Below are 15,328 nucleotides of genomic sequence, written 5' to 3' on the forward strand. Positions count from 1 at the left end.
CTGCTGCCTGGGAAAATATTTTTTGATTTTTTTTTTGATTTTTTTTTGATTTTTTTTTTTTTTTCAGGGGGAATACAGAAAGGTTTTTCTGTTTGTTGCAGAGAAATTGGAATGTGTTTTATTGCTTAGCTCCCTGCTAACTGGATTTCTTGTTTTAGGTATAGGAGCTACTGATAACCAGACAGAGCAAGTTCTCAATGACACATTTAGCTATCAAAATGTTCAATATAAAATAATTCTAAAGAATTTGACCTGGAATGATGCAATGGCTGCATGCATAAATCACAAGATGCAGCTGGTTAGCATCACAGATCAGTTCCAGCAGGCTTCTCTCGCTGTTCAGGCTGCCCTTCATGATTACCCACTGTGGATTGGACTCTTCAGCAGAGATGTAAGTTAAATTATCCCTTTGCATTGTGGCTTACGGTAGTTTTTAAAGTTGTATGAAATAGCAACAAGGATAAAGAAATGCAGAAATAAACGAGTTTGGGGAATAGCTTTTCATTTAGTGATAATCGACTGGAGGGTCTCAAGGTTAATGTTCTAAATCTTCAGTTCTCCAAGTTATGTAGTGAGTTGTTAGACTTTGCTGAATGGACTGATAAAGAGGAGACTTTCTTTTAAAAGATTATACCATGAAAGGATATGTTGTAGGTAGCAGCAACACAGGTTGTGGGATTACCTTTGTTTCTTTTGTTAACGAGTGAAATTGATATTGCCATTTGATATCATCACCACTGTTTACAGTATCACTGTAAAAAGACTCAAAATCAGCTTAAAAAGGAGAATCTAGAAGTGACAAAATCCAAAATGAATCATTGGACTCTTTTGGAGATATTTATTTAAACTTGGTCCATTACTTCATGTTATTTTTGTTAAGTTCTGCTTTATTGCTTTATGTTTATTATCCAGAGAACCTCCTGGAGATCTCTGTTGTGCATGTAGAGCTCCCTTAGCTGTTAATGCTATGAAATGGGTTGGACTTGATAACAGAGTTGTTTTTTTATTTTTATTTTTTTGTGTGTCCAACAGTTTTGTCTTGAGATAACTCCAAGAAAAAAATGTTAAAAGTGGCTTGAAAAGTGCCTCACAATAAAGGCTGATCGTGTTCATTTGGCAGCTATGTTGTTATGATATTTCCTGTATCAGTAAAGGGCTACTGAATATTCTAGGCAAAGCAGGGGAAAAATAGAACCTAGGGTGTATGCTTCATGGAGAATAGTTTTTAAAAGGAAACAGGCATTTAATCTTGATGAAGAGACCAGAACAACTTACTTTCCCTCCTCTTTTGCATCTTTATCAGCAAGCGAAGATCAAATGATTCATTTTGCTGCGTACAGCTCAGACATGCAGTAGCTTTTCAATATTGCAACACTCTGTTGTTTGGGCACATGAAAAGAAATTCTAATGAAACTGGTCAACAGAGCTTGTTATTCCAGTGCTGGAATCTTACACACAAAAAAATACAAAGGAAATTAAATTACAAAGCATGAGGGGGATTTCCAGAGCATTTTAAATGTAGGGTTCTTAAAGGATAGCATGATTGTTGCACATGTTCTTATTCCTCCTGCATCCTCCAGGGCAGAAACACATCTAATTTATTAAATCAGTGAAATACCTAATAGATTACTTTCAACTCACTGTGGAGAAAACTGAGACTGGGCCTTGTGTTCAGATGTTATCAGTTTTCCAAGATAGGATAATTTTATCTGTCACTGATTTACAGGTGCATATGATACAATTTGGACATCTCTTAGCCAGGCCTTTCTCCACAACATAGTTAAAAAATTCAACTAATTTATTTTCTTGCGATTGTGATTAAAATAATGATTAAAGTAACAAGCAAGTTGTGAAATTAGTCAAACCATGAGGAATTCACAGCAAAGGTAGACACTGTGAGTGCCATCCATTCAGCACTTTCTGGGCAATGTAAATACTTCATCGTGTTTTCCGTACCTTATTATTATTATTATTATTATTATTATTATTATTATTATTTTTAAATAAGCTTATCCCTTTCACTTAACAATGTTAGGGTGGAAAACATTACGGCTGGTTGGATGGGAAACATGTAAGCTTCAGTCGCTGGTCTGAAGATGATGAAGAGACAAGCGAAGAGTGTGTGTATTTGGATACTGATGGCTTCTGGAAAACTTCTGACTGCTACTCTGAAAATCGAGGTGCTATTTGCTACTCATCAGAAAGTATGTATCTGAGCACAATACTTCCAAAAGCTGCTTTTATGGCTAAATATATTTGGAAATTGCAGATTGTAACTTCAAAATTAAAACTTTTTTTTTTTTTTTATTGTGCTCCCTAAGGCAGACTTGTTTAAAATAGGGTTACATGCAGCCGTTGATCTTAATCCACAAGTTACTTACAAGTGAATTCAGCGTGAATGCTTTGGGCCACACTGTAGCTTTTATACCATCAGCTGGTTGTACCAACTGCACTGTTTCCATAAGACTGTGGTATATTCACCTCTCCCACTTGCATATAGAAGAAGATTCCGCTAGCTCTGTACTGTTAACATCTTGATATTGAGACTTCCAATATCTAAATATTGAGACCTCCAGAAATCTCTTATGTGACTGAATTCTATATAGAGACACATGGCTGCATTGAGGAGAAAGGCAGCAGGTAGATGCCAAACTAACAGGTGTACACCAAAGTCATCTTCTGTTCACATAAGCTGTTCTAAATATGTACATATTATAGCAGGACAGCTTTTGGGTGGGATATGTATGTAGCATGACCACTTTCTCAAAAATGAAAGGATCTCGGAGAGATTGTCACACATTTATTCCCTATGAACCATTATATACTTCTGTTTGTTTAGGCAGAAAACACAGTTAAGCCATTGTTGTACATCCTGAGTCACAGCAATATACTTGGTGAGATGGCATTCCTAATTAATTGTTGCTCTCACTCAGCAGCTGCAAGAAGAATTATTCTCACCTACCCAGTATTAGATAAAGCCATAGAACTGGGATGTGTTGCCAGCTATGGCATCTATAACACTTACTGCCATTTTTGTTACATAAAGAAATAAATCAAACCACAAACAAATACTTCACTGCCATGAAGAAACTGAGAACAGTAATGTATTACACATTTAAGGATGGCATTTCTATTTTTCATGCATGTTTGTGAATGCTGCCTGAAAACCGTTGTTTATGAGATTAATGGTTAAAATAACATCATGTGCTGATTGTTCTCCTTTCCTTCCTTAGAGAAGAATGAAAAAGAACAAGTAACACAAGTTAAGTGCCCGCATAAGATTAAAAATACACCCTGGATATCATTTAGAAACAATTGTTACACTTTTATGATAACAAAAAATAGATGGCGAGAAATGAAGTCTCAAGAAGCTCATCATTTATGCAAGAAAATGAGTAAGTATTTATTCACACTATGGGTATTAAAGACATACCAGCTTAAGGGAGATGAGTTACAGATCTGAGTTGCTGTTTTAAAAGGGCAGCAAACTCAGCAGTTAGGGAGGCTGCAGCACTTGAGAGCGTGTACCAGTGCTGCACTGCCTGATGCTGTCTACGCTTGCACTGCTCTGATTAGAAATGTTTGAGAGGGAATTGGTTATGAATTACTGAATTCTGAGAGCTTTAATAAATTGAAAATGCCTGTTCTTTTTTATACAAAATCAGGAGATTTTAAGTAGTTTGAGTAAGTGTTTTGCCCTTTGCAGCATTCTGGATTTTCAGTCACATCTCCTTTGTTTTACATCTTCCTTCTTTTGTAGAACACAGTGAACAAAGTAAACAGGCTCAGAACAGTGCAATTTGGGAAAGCACATGTTTTTTTCCTGTTTGCCCTGAATGAAGCAAATATTGTAAAGCTTCCCTCTTATGTTAAATTATTTCTTCTGGCATGTATGTGCACGCTTCTTGCCACAAACTGATTTTTCACGATTTCAGTTCAGTCTTTTTTCTTGAACAGTATTAAGATAAACATTATGAAGAACATTGTAAAAGACTGCTGACTTTTTTTATGTTCTACACAGACAGTTTTTACTACAAGAAACTCTGTGATAGTAAAACCCATAAAAATCTCCGGTGCTGAGTCATTCACCTATATAAATCAGCCTGAACCGAGGGAAGCACTGCTGATAACACCTTTGAGAATTCTTTTTCCCTCTCTTCATTTGATTCTTTTGTCTTGCTTTTACACTTTTTTTGACCTATCTTAGTAATTATTAACAGTAGTGAAAAGGTAATTTATGTTGTAAACAAAAGGTGAATCTGTAAGAAAAGTAATGTGAAAAAAAATTTCAACAGACCCAGAAGCATTTGTTCTGAGTGTTCGAGATGAAGAAGAAAACAATTTTGTTACTGAGCAGCTTCATTCATTCAGTGGTTTGGCTGTGTGGGTCTGGCTGGGTGTCATTTACGACGATAGTGGTGAGTTCTACGTTTTCATTTTTTCTGTTTTTATAATAACTGGATTGAAAACAGTTTGCAGCATTAAGTGATTCTTGCGTGCTTCAGTATACGACCGAAGTCGCACTGAATGCAAACATACACTAATCATTTATCTTTGTATTTATCTTCCAGAAGAAAATAACTGGACAGGCTTTCTGTCTGAGTCATAATTAGATCCAGTATGTGCTGCCTTGTCTAGATTTGATTTCCCTGGAAAGCAGGATGTGGGCCTGGATGAGTAATGCTAACGTATTTAGCATTGTATACAGAAGCGATTTACATTAATTTACAGCACAGCTGATTTTTTTCAAAGTGAATATCTGCTGATGTCCTTAAAAGCTAAACGGTATTTGTACACATAGTGCCAATGTTTTGATAAGTACACGATATTTTCCACAGATAAAGTTCTGAAGTGGTATGATGAAACTCATCTGACTTACAATAACTGGAGGCTGGGAAGACCGATCATAAAGAAGAACAGCTTTTTTGCTGGTGTAAATCTTGATGGTTTCTGGGATATTTATAATTATTCTCAAAGTTGGCAAGCTCATCACTATAATGTGTACAGTATTCTCGCCTGCAAAATTGAAAGGGGTAAGTGATGGAGTGTTGGATGAGGGTCATAATTTAAGTCCTGGTCCTGCAGCACCTCCTGCGTATACAAACACAAGGCTTTGGTTTTGTTCCCACTGAAACACATAGCACAGCAGTCATGGGCTCTTGAGAGCATAGAACCAGTCTGTGCCTAACTGCTGTAATATTCTGATCAGAACAAATGTGTTTGCTGCACTCTACTATCAACTGCTCACTGTGTTCAGAATACTGGAAGATATGTTGTAAGTGGCTTGAATTAAGCAATCTGACTCTTGAATTGCATTGTTAACGCTGGATTTTAATACTTCCATGTGTTCCTAGTCATGTGACTGAAATGCACAGTATTTCTTCTTTTTCTTTGAAATAGGACCCCAGCAGCACAAGCCTCCACTGCCTGAGTTGATTCCACATGGAGACACAACATACAGAATCCTTCAGAAAAAGTTAACATGGTATGATGCAGTCAGAGAATGCAAACAAAATATGAGTGATTTAGCAAGTGTACACAGTGAATCACAGCAGTTATTCCTAGAAGACATTGTCAAGCAGGATGGCTATCCGCTGTGGCTTGGGTTGTCCATTCACGATGTAAGTATGTACTTCTGGTAACCTCAGTAACAGAGTTTGTAAATAATTCTCTACACGGAACATGAAATATTTTCTTCTGAATTTGTGGAAGCTCTGTTTTTCTGTAATGTGTGTTGAAGTATATTAAGTTGCCATGTATGTAGACACACTAGTGCTAGTTCTGAATCTTTGAGAATTGAAAACAATGCAATCAATTGGGCAAAGATTTATGGAGCCTGTTTAGTGCAGGTCATGACTGGCTCTTTGAGGCTTTCCAGGAAGTTGTGCATCTCTTCTCCCAGGAGGCAGCTACAGATCTTATTCCATCTCTGTTTTATCCTTGCAGTGGGAATGTGTGTTCCCCACCCTGCTTCCTGTACTGCTCCCTAGGGCTGCCTCTAGAACTGGTAGTGGGAGGTAGTTGGCAGGGAGAGCAGAAGCATGACTTCCACATGTACCCTTGCTGTCTTGCCCCTCTTTTGGTCTTGAATGAATCCCTCCACTTCTCACAACTCTGTCTTCATTATCTAGGGTTTTTCAACAGTGTATCTGAAGTGTGAGCTGATGTTGCAAACGGATCCTGAGCCAACCAGCTCTACTCACTGCAGCCCAGCAGTTAGCAAGCCTAGTAATGTTTGTATCAAGGAAGATAGGCTGCTCAACGAAATAGCAAGATTTAATTACGATGTTCCCCACAGAATAATACAGGCGCACTAGAAGTTTAAACTTAAAAAGATACCATATTTTTTCAGTTAGCAGAAGCAGCTAGGACTTCTGTGTTAAGAATTGGTTGGAAAATGCTGTTTTACACATTTATGCAGTAAGGATAGAGAGAGTGAGACACTTGTATTTTTATTGAACTATTGCTACATGACTTACTAATGACTGACAAACATTAAACCACAACTGTATGCAGCAGCTTTAAAGTTGTCGTTTTTTTTTTTCTTTACTTAGGGAAGTAAAGCTAATTTTGAATGGTCAGATGGAAGCAGTTTTGACTATTATCCATGGGAACTAGAAAACTCAAATACGACTGAGAACTGTGTTCTGTTGGATACTAAAGGATCGTGGAACCGTGCAAAATGTACAAGTGTTGCTGAAGGAGCCATTTGCTATAGCTTTTCAAATGGTAAGTGCAATGTTTTAAAATATTTTCTGCAGCTGTCTTATGTATTGTCTCTTTACATGCCTTAGAGCTGCAAGACCATGTTGGGTTACTTCTTTAAGAATTTTCTATCAGGGATGATGGATCGCTTTTAAATATATGACAGAGATTTATTCTCTCAATTCTACTGAAAAAAATCCTGGTCATCTCTTGGTCATCTGTGATGTATCAACTCTTATGTATCTTTTCTGAATCAAAGTCTGTATAATACACACTTCAAACTTTGAAACACCCTATAAGGCAAGAAAAAAGATGGTTCCCAAGTCTTTGGGACTTGTCTCGTGTTCGTTTTCAAGTAAATTCATCTACTGCACATGAAGAAGGAAGGTATTCTAATTGAATCGTGGATGCTGGTAGGACAAGTAGTTCTTGTAGATATTTACTTTCGTGATACTGCAGAAAAGAAACTGCACAGACTCCTCTGGGAGAAGTAATTCCAATATCTTTATCTTTCCAGACAAACAATCAGAGCAAAACCAAGTAAGCCAAGCCTCAGGATGCTCACAGCTCAGTGGAGAACTACCATGGATACAGTATAAGGATCACTGTTATGCATTCGACATGGCTTTCTACAATTTTTCAGTATATAACGTGGAAGATGCTATGAAAGTCTGCAAGAAACTGAGTATGTTTAGACTCTTACCACATTACAACCTATAAGTAGTCCTCTGTACCAAAGAATTAAAAAGCAAAACTAAAGAACCTATATTAGACTCTTACCACATTACAACCTATAAGTAGTCCTCTGTACCAAAGAATTAAAAAGCAAAACTAAAGAACCTATATTAGACTTCAGATTTTCAGCTCTATTTAATTTAGGAAAAACAATAGCTAGTTTTAGGTTTGAATATCTCAATAAGGTTCTTGGCACATGGAGATCTGCAAAGGAAAATCAGATGCTCATTGACAGAAGATTTAGAAATTTCAGGTTAAATGTTTGGAGAAAAACACAAATAAGTTTATTTGAAATAAAGTTACTGCTGTTAGCAGTTAGCAGTGTTTTTTGTTGAAGGCTTTCATTAGCTACTTTCAAAGATATCCCTATCAAACAGTCCAGAGCACATACATTGTAGGTATTATTTTTTTTTAATTAGGGCACATGATATCTCTGAAAGTATTAATTCTCTGTCAAATGAAAGGATTTTCTCACCTCTATGGGGACTGTATTGCAAATGATAATTTTAAGCAGCCTCATGTGCAGAATCTTTGAACTTCTTACTTTAGAAGCTAGTGACTGTTATAATGTTTTGTCATTGTATGATGTGAAGTTAAACTCACTAGGTAGAGGAAGAAGTGCTAATAGACCCAGTCCTGAATGCAGTGTTCTATTCAGTTCTGCCTGGCCTACTGATTGGAAAAGAAAGTAATCTTTCTCTAAATTAAGATTCTGGCTTGTATTTGCATATACTGGTAAAGAATGGGCACGCTCTGAGCCTGCCTCTGCTGTAGCTTTTCCCTCTCCTTACTCCTTAACTGCTGTAACACTGTATATGAAAATCTGAGGTACGGTGGGGGATTGATTTAGAAATTAACTTCCCTCAGCAAAATGCTGAACAGTTCTTGCAAATGCTGAGCTTTTGTTCAAGTAAATTCTAAAAAAGGGCTTATCACTTTGACAAGACTAGTAATTCTGAATCAGGAACGTATCTTTTGGTATCTTCCATATTAGTATTCCACAGCTGCAGTAAGTTTACACCATTTTATTTTATGTGACCTGCCAGAATAACCAGTCACCTGAAATTGTCTTGCATAACATTGCGCTGTATTTCAGGAAAGGGGAATGTCTGTCTTCATTCTGCTAGTTACTTCAAATTAATGTTGTAAGCACAAATCAGCAAGCCTTTTCCTATTATATTTGTTCCTGCAGAAAATTTCATGCACAATTCTAACCATTTTTCTATTCCCCCTTAGGTCCTTCAGCAGCCCTTCTGACCATAGGGGATGCTGAGGAAAATGCATTTGTGAGTGAACATATAAAGAAAAATGATCTAATTACTAGGAAAGTATGGCTTGGACTGACTCAGAGCTCTAAGGGTAAGAAGTAGCAATCATTATGACTGTTCCATGTAGTAAATAAAAAAAATGCATAAATAGTTGTATAATATTGGTAGCCCATGCTAACTCCTGCCTGAGGTTGGCATTCCTCATTGAGCAGTGCAGAGCAATCTGGACTTCTCCATATATTAAATCTCTTCCTGCTGCACATTTGAGATAATTAGGAATAAGTGACATTGATCTTCTTTGACACTGTCATCGATACCTAATGGTGATGTCATTTCTGTCCAAATACTTCAGATCCTAAGGATCTGGAGGAGAGGTGTGGGTAAAAGTGACATGTTTGTATTTATTGCTTTTAATATACGGGATATATATTGTCAGCACTGTTTCTTTTAGCAGCATAAAGAAATCAGCATTTTGTGAGCTACCTTTAGTGTAATATTAGAGAACATTTTGGTGACCTAACTAATCAAATTTTTCTCAACAGGTCAGTCCCTGCACTGGCTTGATGGCTCATCAGTTAATTATGCCAACTGGGATAACAGAACTGCAGAACTCAGTGAAAAATGCAGTGTGATCGTGTCCACAACTGGCAAGTGGTCCAAAGTTGACTGCGGTCGTAGTCAAAGCAGAGTGGTTTGTAAAGCTCCTTTAGGTATGGGAACACCGATTTTAGCAGATGTTAAACGTTTCAGTGACTATATTCAGGATTTTCTTTTTTTTTTTTTTTTTTTTTTTGCTGGGGGATGCCTTTTTTAAGTAACTAGAAGTGCAATTCATGAAAGAACCTTTCAATAACTGCCTGAAGCAAGAGCCTTCTGTGACTGTCCTGCCTAAAATTATATTCACCTAAGACAATATAATGAGAAACCAGGGGACAAATTTTCTAGAAATTTGCTTCTCCATGCTTCCGCTGTTCATTTAAAGGAGAGAATTGAAATTTCCACTTAAAAGGCAGCATAGAGTAGTTGCAGCAAACTAGTAGGGTGTTTTTGACCTCCACAGGTCCATTCCAACACATCACAATTAGGAAACTAACAACTGTATTATTAAAAATAAAGAGATACTAATTTATACTGGAAACAACCTTCCAGTTAATGAAAGCTCCTAACCTGGTGAACCAGTTGGCTTTGACTTAAGCCAAATGATATCTGCATAAATACAGCGTTAGTGTATAGCTACTTAAACATTAACCCTGTAAAAATAATATTTTTACCAAGGCTCTCAGAGAATAATTGTTTTTTTGTTGTTGTTGTTGTTGTTGTTTTTTACAGGTTCTAATCACACTGGGGTGGCTGTAGCTTTTGCCCTGCTAATTATCTTAGTCCTTGTTGTCGGATTAGTGTGGTTTATCTGTAAAAAGAAGCGTCTTCACTGGAGTGCCTTCTCTTCAGTACATTATCAAAGAGGGATAAATGATGATGAAGCTGATGATGTGTTCACAAAAGATGGCTATTGAGAAGAACTGTTCCTTCTAGGCAATTCAGCATGAACTTCACTGTGTGAAGCCGTAAGGACTGAATCACTTGATGTTTTGTTACTTCTTTTTGAAAAAGTAATAAGGTTATTAACAGGGGCTGAGATTTGTTCCTTTATACAAGTGTGCAATTTTTTGAGCCCACGGTAATTATTTACATTTGGCCTCAGTTGTTTAAGGTACAAGGTTTTTGGAGTTGTGTAATGTATTTTAGAGTATTATTTTCCATCTCTTTACTGGAAAATGTTTTTAATTAAATAATTAATGACAACTTACTTCATGCAATGTCACCTTATTGAATGCATGTAAAGTAGCCTCATCAATTCTCTAACTTTGTACAATTTTCACTCAGTAACTTCAGGCCAATTATGTGCCATTTTGATGTGTTAAGGATTCTGCTGCTAGCATTGGATTATCTAGCTAGAACAGAGAGGATAAATTATTGGTGTAGCAACTTTTGTGGCAAGCTGTTATAAATTTTTATATAGTAGGAGAAAAAGGAGTGATCAGACAACAAATTTAAATTTCTAGAAGGAAGATACTGTTGTTACATTCTCTCCCAAATTAATAACAATAATTCAAAAGCTATACTGGTGAAATAAGAATGTTGGAATGCAGAGAGTTACGGAAAATATCCTGCACTAAAGCTGTGCCATTTATGAGTAAGTTTATTAATAAACGTAGAACATTTTATATTTGAGACTGTGACAAGCTGGCAGATCGCTAATCATGGCACAGCTATCAGAACTACCCAGTAAGGACTGACTGTAAGTGCAAGCAGAACTCAAGGCAGTAAGAGCCTCAGCCTTGTGAAAGCAAAGGCATGAATGTTGTGTTTTATCCTGTGATATAATTGTTAAATAAATCATTCAGTTTCTTTTCACAGCACCACAGCACCTTTAACAAAGGTTTAGAAGCACAAATAGCAGAAATGTTTACAGTGAAAATCAGTATCTAGACATAAGCATAAAAAATTAAAACATTTTTTAAATGCACTTAGAGTAGCATTTAGAGGAAGAATTATTCCATTCTATCCCATGGCTTCACACTACTCTGAAATTAGACCTGTGTGACTTTCTTCTGGATAAAACAGAAAAGACCTTCTCCATTTTATAATCTGTTGCAGTGTGACACCTGAGGATGGGAGTGTTACAGAGACAGTGTTTTATGTTCTTTAATGAGACCCTTCTGACATTTTACCTCCACTAATACTGTTGGTTTTTATTATGGGTAAATGCTTAACTATATAAAGCAGAATACCTGTTATCTGTTTAAGAAATAACAAAGATACCTAAGGAAGGAATGAGGAAGAATGTATGGTAAATTAAGCTGTGTATGTAAATGCTAAAAATACTTGAGTATTTTACATAAAACTTAAACTTGATTTTTGTATGATGTGATCTATGCACTCCAAAGAAAGTTATAAAGGGAAAAAGGGAAGACAGCTTTGTACATATTCTAATGATTTGATCAGTGTTTTGAAGAAATTGTTAGACTTCTTCAGAGCACAGTACAAAGGACAGCTGTTTACTTTTATGAAGGTGTATATGCAAAAGACCAAATCCATCCCCTGTGCAGTAATAATGGTGTGATATGATAAATAGGAATACATTTGGTCTGACGTGCTGAAAAGTGTACTACTGATTTCTCTGGAGCAACATTGCGAGGTCAAACTGTTCAGCTGCCTTATTTCCCTGCAGTTTACTGAAATTGACAGCACTTTCCTTTGTACCTGTTTGCACTATTTTGATAAGCAGGTGTTTATCATCTGTATTGATAATAGAGAATCTCTTGTAGATATCACTTCAGTAGCTGTTGAAATAGCAGAGTGAAGGAGCATAGCCAAAGAAACGTCGTGTTAGTTTGCTGATAAAGAAGTAAGCACTTTTGTTCTTTATTTGGTACGTGAGCACAATTGTGAAAGTCTCCTTTCTTCTTTCTTGATGGTAGTTGCTTTGCTGAATAACTTCTAAATTAATGAGAAGAAAAAAAAGTGTTGTTCATTGTCCTTTTCTCACAACAGTAAGTGGGAAAATATTTCGAAATTCCTGTTTTGAGATTTACAAGTTTTACAGGTGTTTATACTTTGAACGTTTTTAGTTGTAAAGCTGAAGTTTAAATTAAAAATTAGTGAAAAAATCCTAGTTAACCAAAATACAAATACATACTTTTTATAATTAACATAAATGTGTATTTTATTCTTATGAATGATGTAAATAATTTTGTAAGGCCCCTTTTCTATGTTTCATCATACCCAAGTTGTCTCATCACTGGTAATTCTCATTTGAACAAGTGCAGCTGCCTTAATGCAGGTGAATAACCCACCTCACCTGACGCATGCAGCAAGATTATTACTGAAAGAATAAAGCTAAATAAAACACTAAACTGCTTACACCAGTTTTATTTCCAGGGAAGCAGTGATTGGAGGTAAGGTACAGCTCGTTAACCACTGGATAAAAAAGCACAAAGTAAAGGGGCTGTGATCACAATTAAACCAGATAAATGCTGCCCCAATAATGAAAAAGGAGAGTTCAATATGTGAAAAAGATTTTGATGTAAAGGAACATCCATAACTTTTCAGCTTAAAACATTTATTATGCCTAATTTTTACCAAACTGTTTGCGCAGTTTGCACAGTCCTGCTAGTCACAGAAAGGTTGAGGTACACCTGGCTCTTAATTAACTTAATTGATACAGCTGTCAACCACAAGTGCCTACACACCTGCTGTCAGGCTTTAAATGATGTCCCTTTATGACACTGTGAAACTCAGCGGGATATGTAGAGCCGGTGTTCGTAAAGAAGTGACCTTTTATCAAGAAAACATAAAGTTCTTATTGAGCAAATTATTAAGTGGACTTTCCCTAGAGCAGCAGTGGGCCGGGGGAACACCAGGCGAAGCCCCAGTTGTAACCACGCATCATGCACCGCACGCTGCCAGCCGCAGAGCCGGGCGAAACACCCAAAATGGCGGCGGCGCTGATTGCGGCAGAGACGCCAGGCACCGCGCATGCGCAGTGTGGGCGGCGTGGGTGCCGCCTGGTCGCGGCGCTGCTCCTGCTTTGTGCTCGCGCTTTCCGAACCTCAGATCTCTCAGTAAACGCCGCAACGTGGACACGCAGCGCCTGAGTGAATAGAGCTTGTGCAATCCAATAATTTATTCAACTTTCATCTTGTAAAGCCAGTTACAAATGAAAAGAAAAAAAAAAAAAAGCAGAAGGAATTCCGTAATAGAAATGAGCAAAATTACAACAAATACTAATGGGAGTTACATTCCCAAGTGGGTTCAAGCTGCCTGCAGCAACCCCAAAGCCAGAACACAGGAACAGTGCAGAGCTAGGACAGGGATAACCAAGGCTGTTCTGATACAGCCATGTAGTCAGCGTGCAGACCCACACAGCGTCACATCTCAGGCTGCCCATGCACCCACTGTGACCCAGCCGTCTGTTCCTCATGATACAAAGGGGATGTCCATAAGGTCCTTCAGTAAAGCTGTTTAAGGCAAAACTCCAGTTGGAAGTGCAATACACAGTGGTGGCTGTCCTTGTTGGCTGGCTTGTGTGGCAATTGGAGAGTGTTTGTACATGCTGCAGTGGGCTTGGGAGGAGAGAGAAGCAAGATTATGAACTATGGTTTATCTTTGTGCAGCGTGGGGCTCAAAATTGCACTACTCTGTGAGAGTTTTAGTGAAATGGCAAAAGCCCAAGGTGAATTTGAACCAAACCTGGTGCATGCTGACTCCTTGTTTTCTGTTCTGTGAAATTTCTCCTTCGCAGCTAACTTTTTCTTCCTCCCAGAAATGGGAGCATCCGATTTCAAAACAAACCTGCAACCTTAATTATTCTGTGATCCTATGGCCCACAACACATGCTGCCTTCCAGCTCCATTAGAAAACTGAAAGGGCCTTGACAGTCCAGGACCCCAAGTCTAAGACATAAATTGCCTAGCCTCAAGGCTCCTTGATTTCCATTGCAGCCAATTTACAATGTAACTAATGATTCCCAGTATTATTTTAAATATTGACAGTTGTCTTCAGTCTCCTGCTTTCATCTTTCATCGAGGAGGAAAAATTTTTGCTTCTTCAAATTGCAAGTAGCTATTAAACCTTGTAAGTGGTTGTTCCAGCAAAACAACATGATTTTCAAGTTTTGCTGCTGAGTAGGGACCTACAGGGGACAGGAAGGGGATTTAGGGATGGAAGCAGTTCAAATTAGAACTGTCCAGAGAAAGAAGGAGTTGGCATTTGCTTACACTAGTACAGAGGAATTACATCCTTGCCTATAAGAGGTTATCTAGGCATCTATTCACTCAGTAGGAAACAGTTTGTCTAAAACTAAATTTTGGGATCTCAGTCAGCCTAAAATCCCATCTAGAGAAATAAGCAACTTAATGCAGGCACTGAAATCTCTGACTTCTATCCAAAACCCCAAGTCTGTGAAGAACAGATTTTTTGGAAATGCAATTAAATCAATCTCACCTTCTCAGCTGTACCAGGGAAAAGGCTGTCATTAATTTTTAGGCAGCAGGTGCCACGTGGAATGCACCCAGAATGGCAGCTGACAAGGTATTTCAGCAGTGCTAGGCCCCAGTATTTTCTTCTACAATGGAGTATTCAGAATTTTCACTTAAAGTGCCATTTTTTACATATGTGTACCTGTGATCATACACTGGGAGGTAACAACTCACCTTATGTGTTTTTAGTTGCTTGTTTAATGGTCTCTCACGTAGTGTTTGACCTCAGTCTGGATTCAATTGCAAAGAGGCTTTCTTTTTTTAAAACTAGATCAGATCATTAGTATATCCTGAAGAGAAAACCCTATTGACTTATTTTAGAGTTGTCTACAAAATAAATAAAAACAAAATATTCTCTTTGCAGCCCATACTGTGGTCCCCCGATCCCAGATGTTTGCATATTGAATATTTTTACGGAAGCTGAAGCCTGCCTCCTGTAGTCCAGATTCCTGTGGTTTTGTTTCCACCCACATGACAGGTAGTTGTGAAAGCAGCAGAGAGGACAGGCAGAAGGAAGATGCTTCTGTCTTTGCTTCTTTAAAGGTACATTGTTCATCAGACAAGCCAGGGAAAACAAGG

The 15,328-nt window shown here is 37.6% G+C and overlaps 1 protein-coding gene across 2 annotated transcripts in view; it reads left to right on the plus strand.

The window, feature by feature from the left end:
- The window catches only part of LY75 (lymphocyte antigen 75), a 56,468-nt gene extending 43,843 nt beyond the window's left edge, over positions 1–12,625 (plus strand). For both annotated transcript variants that reach the window (XM_042822148.1, XM_042822147.1), the window contains 11 exons: positions 159–391; positions 2,036–2,204; positions 3,234–3,395; positions 4,296–4,418; positions 4,839–5,033; positions 5,401–5,621; positions 6,555–6,729; positions 7,223–7,390; positions 8,677–8,799; positions 9,251–9,418; positions 10,038–12,625. In XM_042822148.1, coding sequence (XP_042678082.1) covers positions 159–391; positions 2,036–2,204; positions 3,234–3,395; positions 4,296–4,418; positions 4,839–5,033; positions 5,401–5,621; positions 6,555–6,729; positions 7,223–7,390; positions 8,677–8,799; positions 9,251–9,418; positions 10,038–10,222 — 1,922 coding nt within the window. In that variant the 3' untranslated portion in view covers positions 10,223–12,625. The remainder of the gene's footprint in view (positions 1–158; positions 392–2,035; positions 2,205–3,233; positions 3,396–4,295; positions 4,419–4,838; positions 5,034–5,400; positions 5,622–6,554; positions 6,730–7,222; positions 7,391–8,676; positions 8,800–9,250; positions 9,419–10,037) is intronic.
- Positions 12,626–15,328: the final 2,703 nt, after the last annotated feature.

The sequence above is a fragment of the Centrocercus urophasianus genome, unplaced genomic scaffold, assembly GCF_019232065.1.
Source record: "Centrocercus urophasianus isolate 14NV4802_14NV808 unplaced genomic scaffold, USGS_Curo_1.0 seq_20, whole genome shotgun sequence".
In the NCBI taxonomy this organism is placed as follows: domain Eukaryota; kingdom Metazoa; phylum Chordata; class Aves; order Galliformes; family Phasianidae; genus Centrocercus; species Centrocercus urophasianus.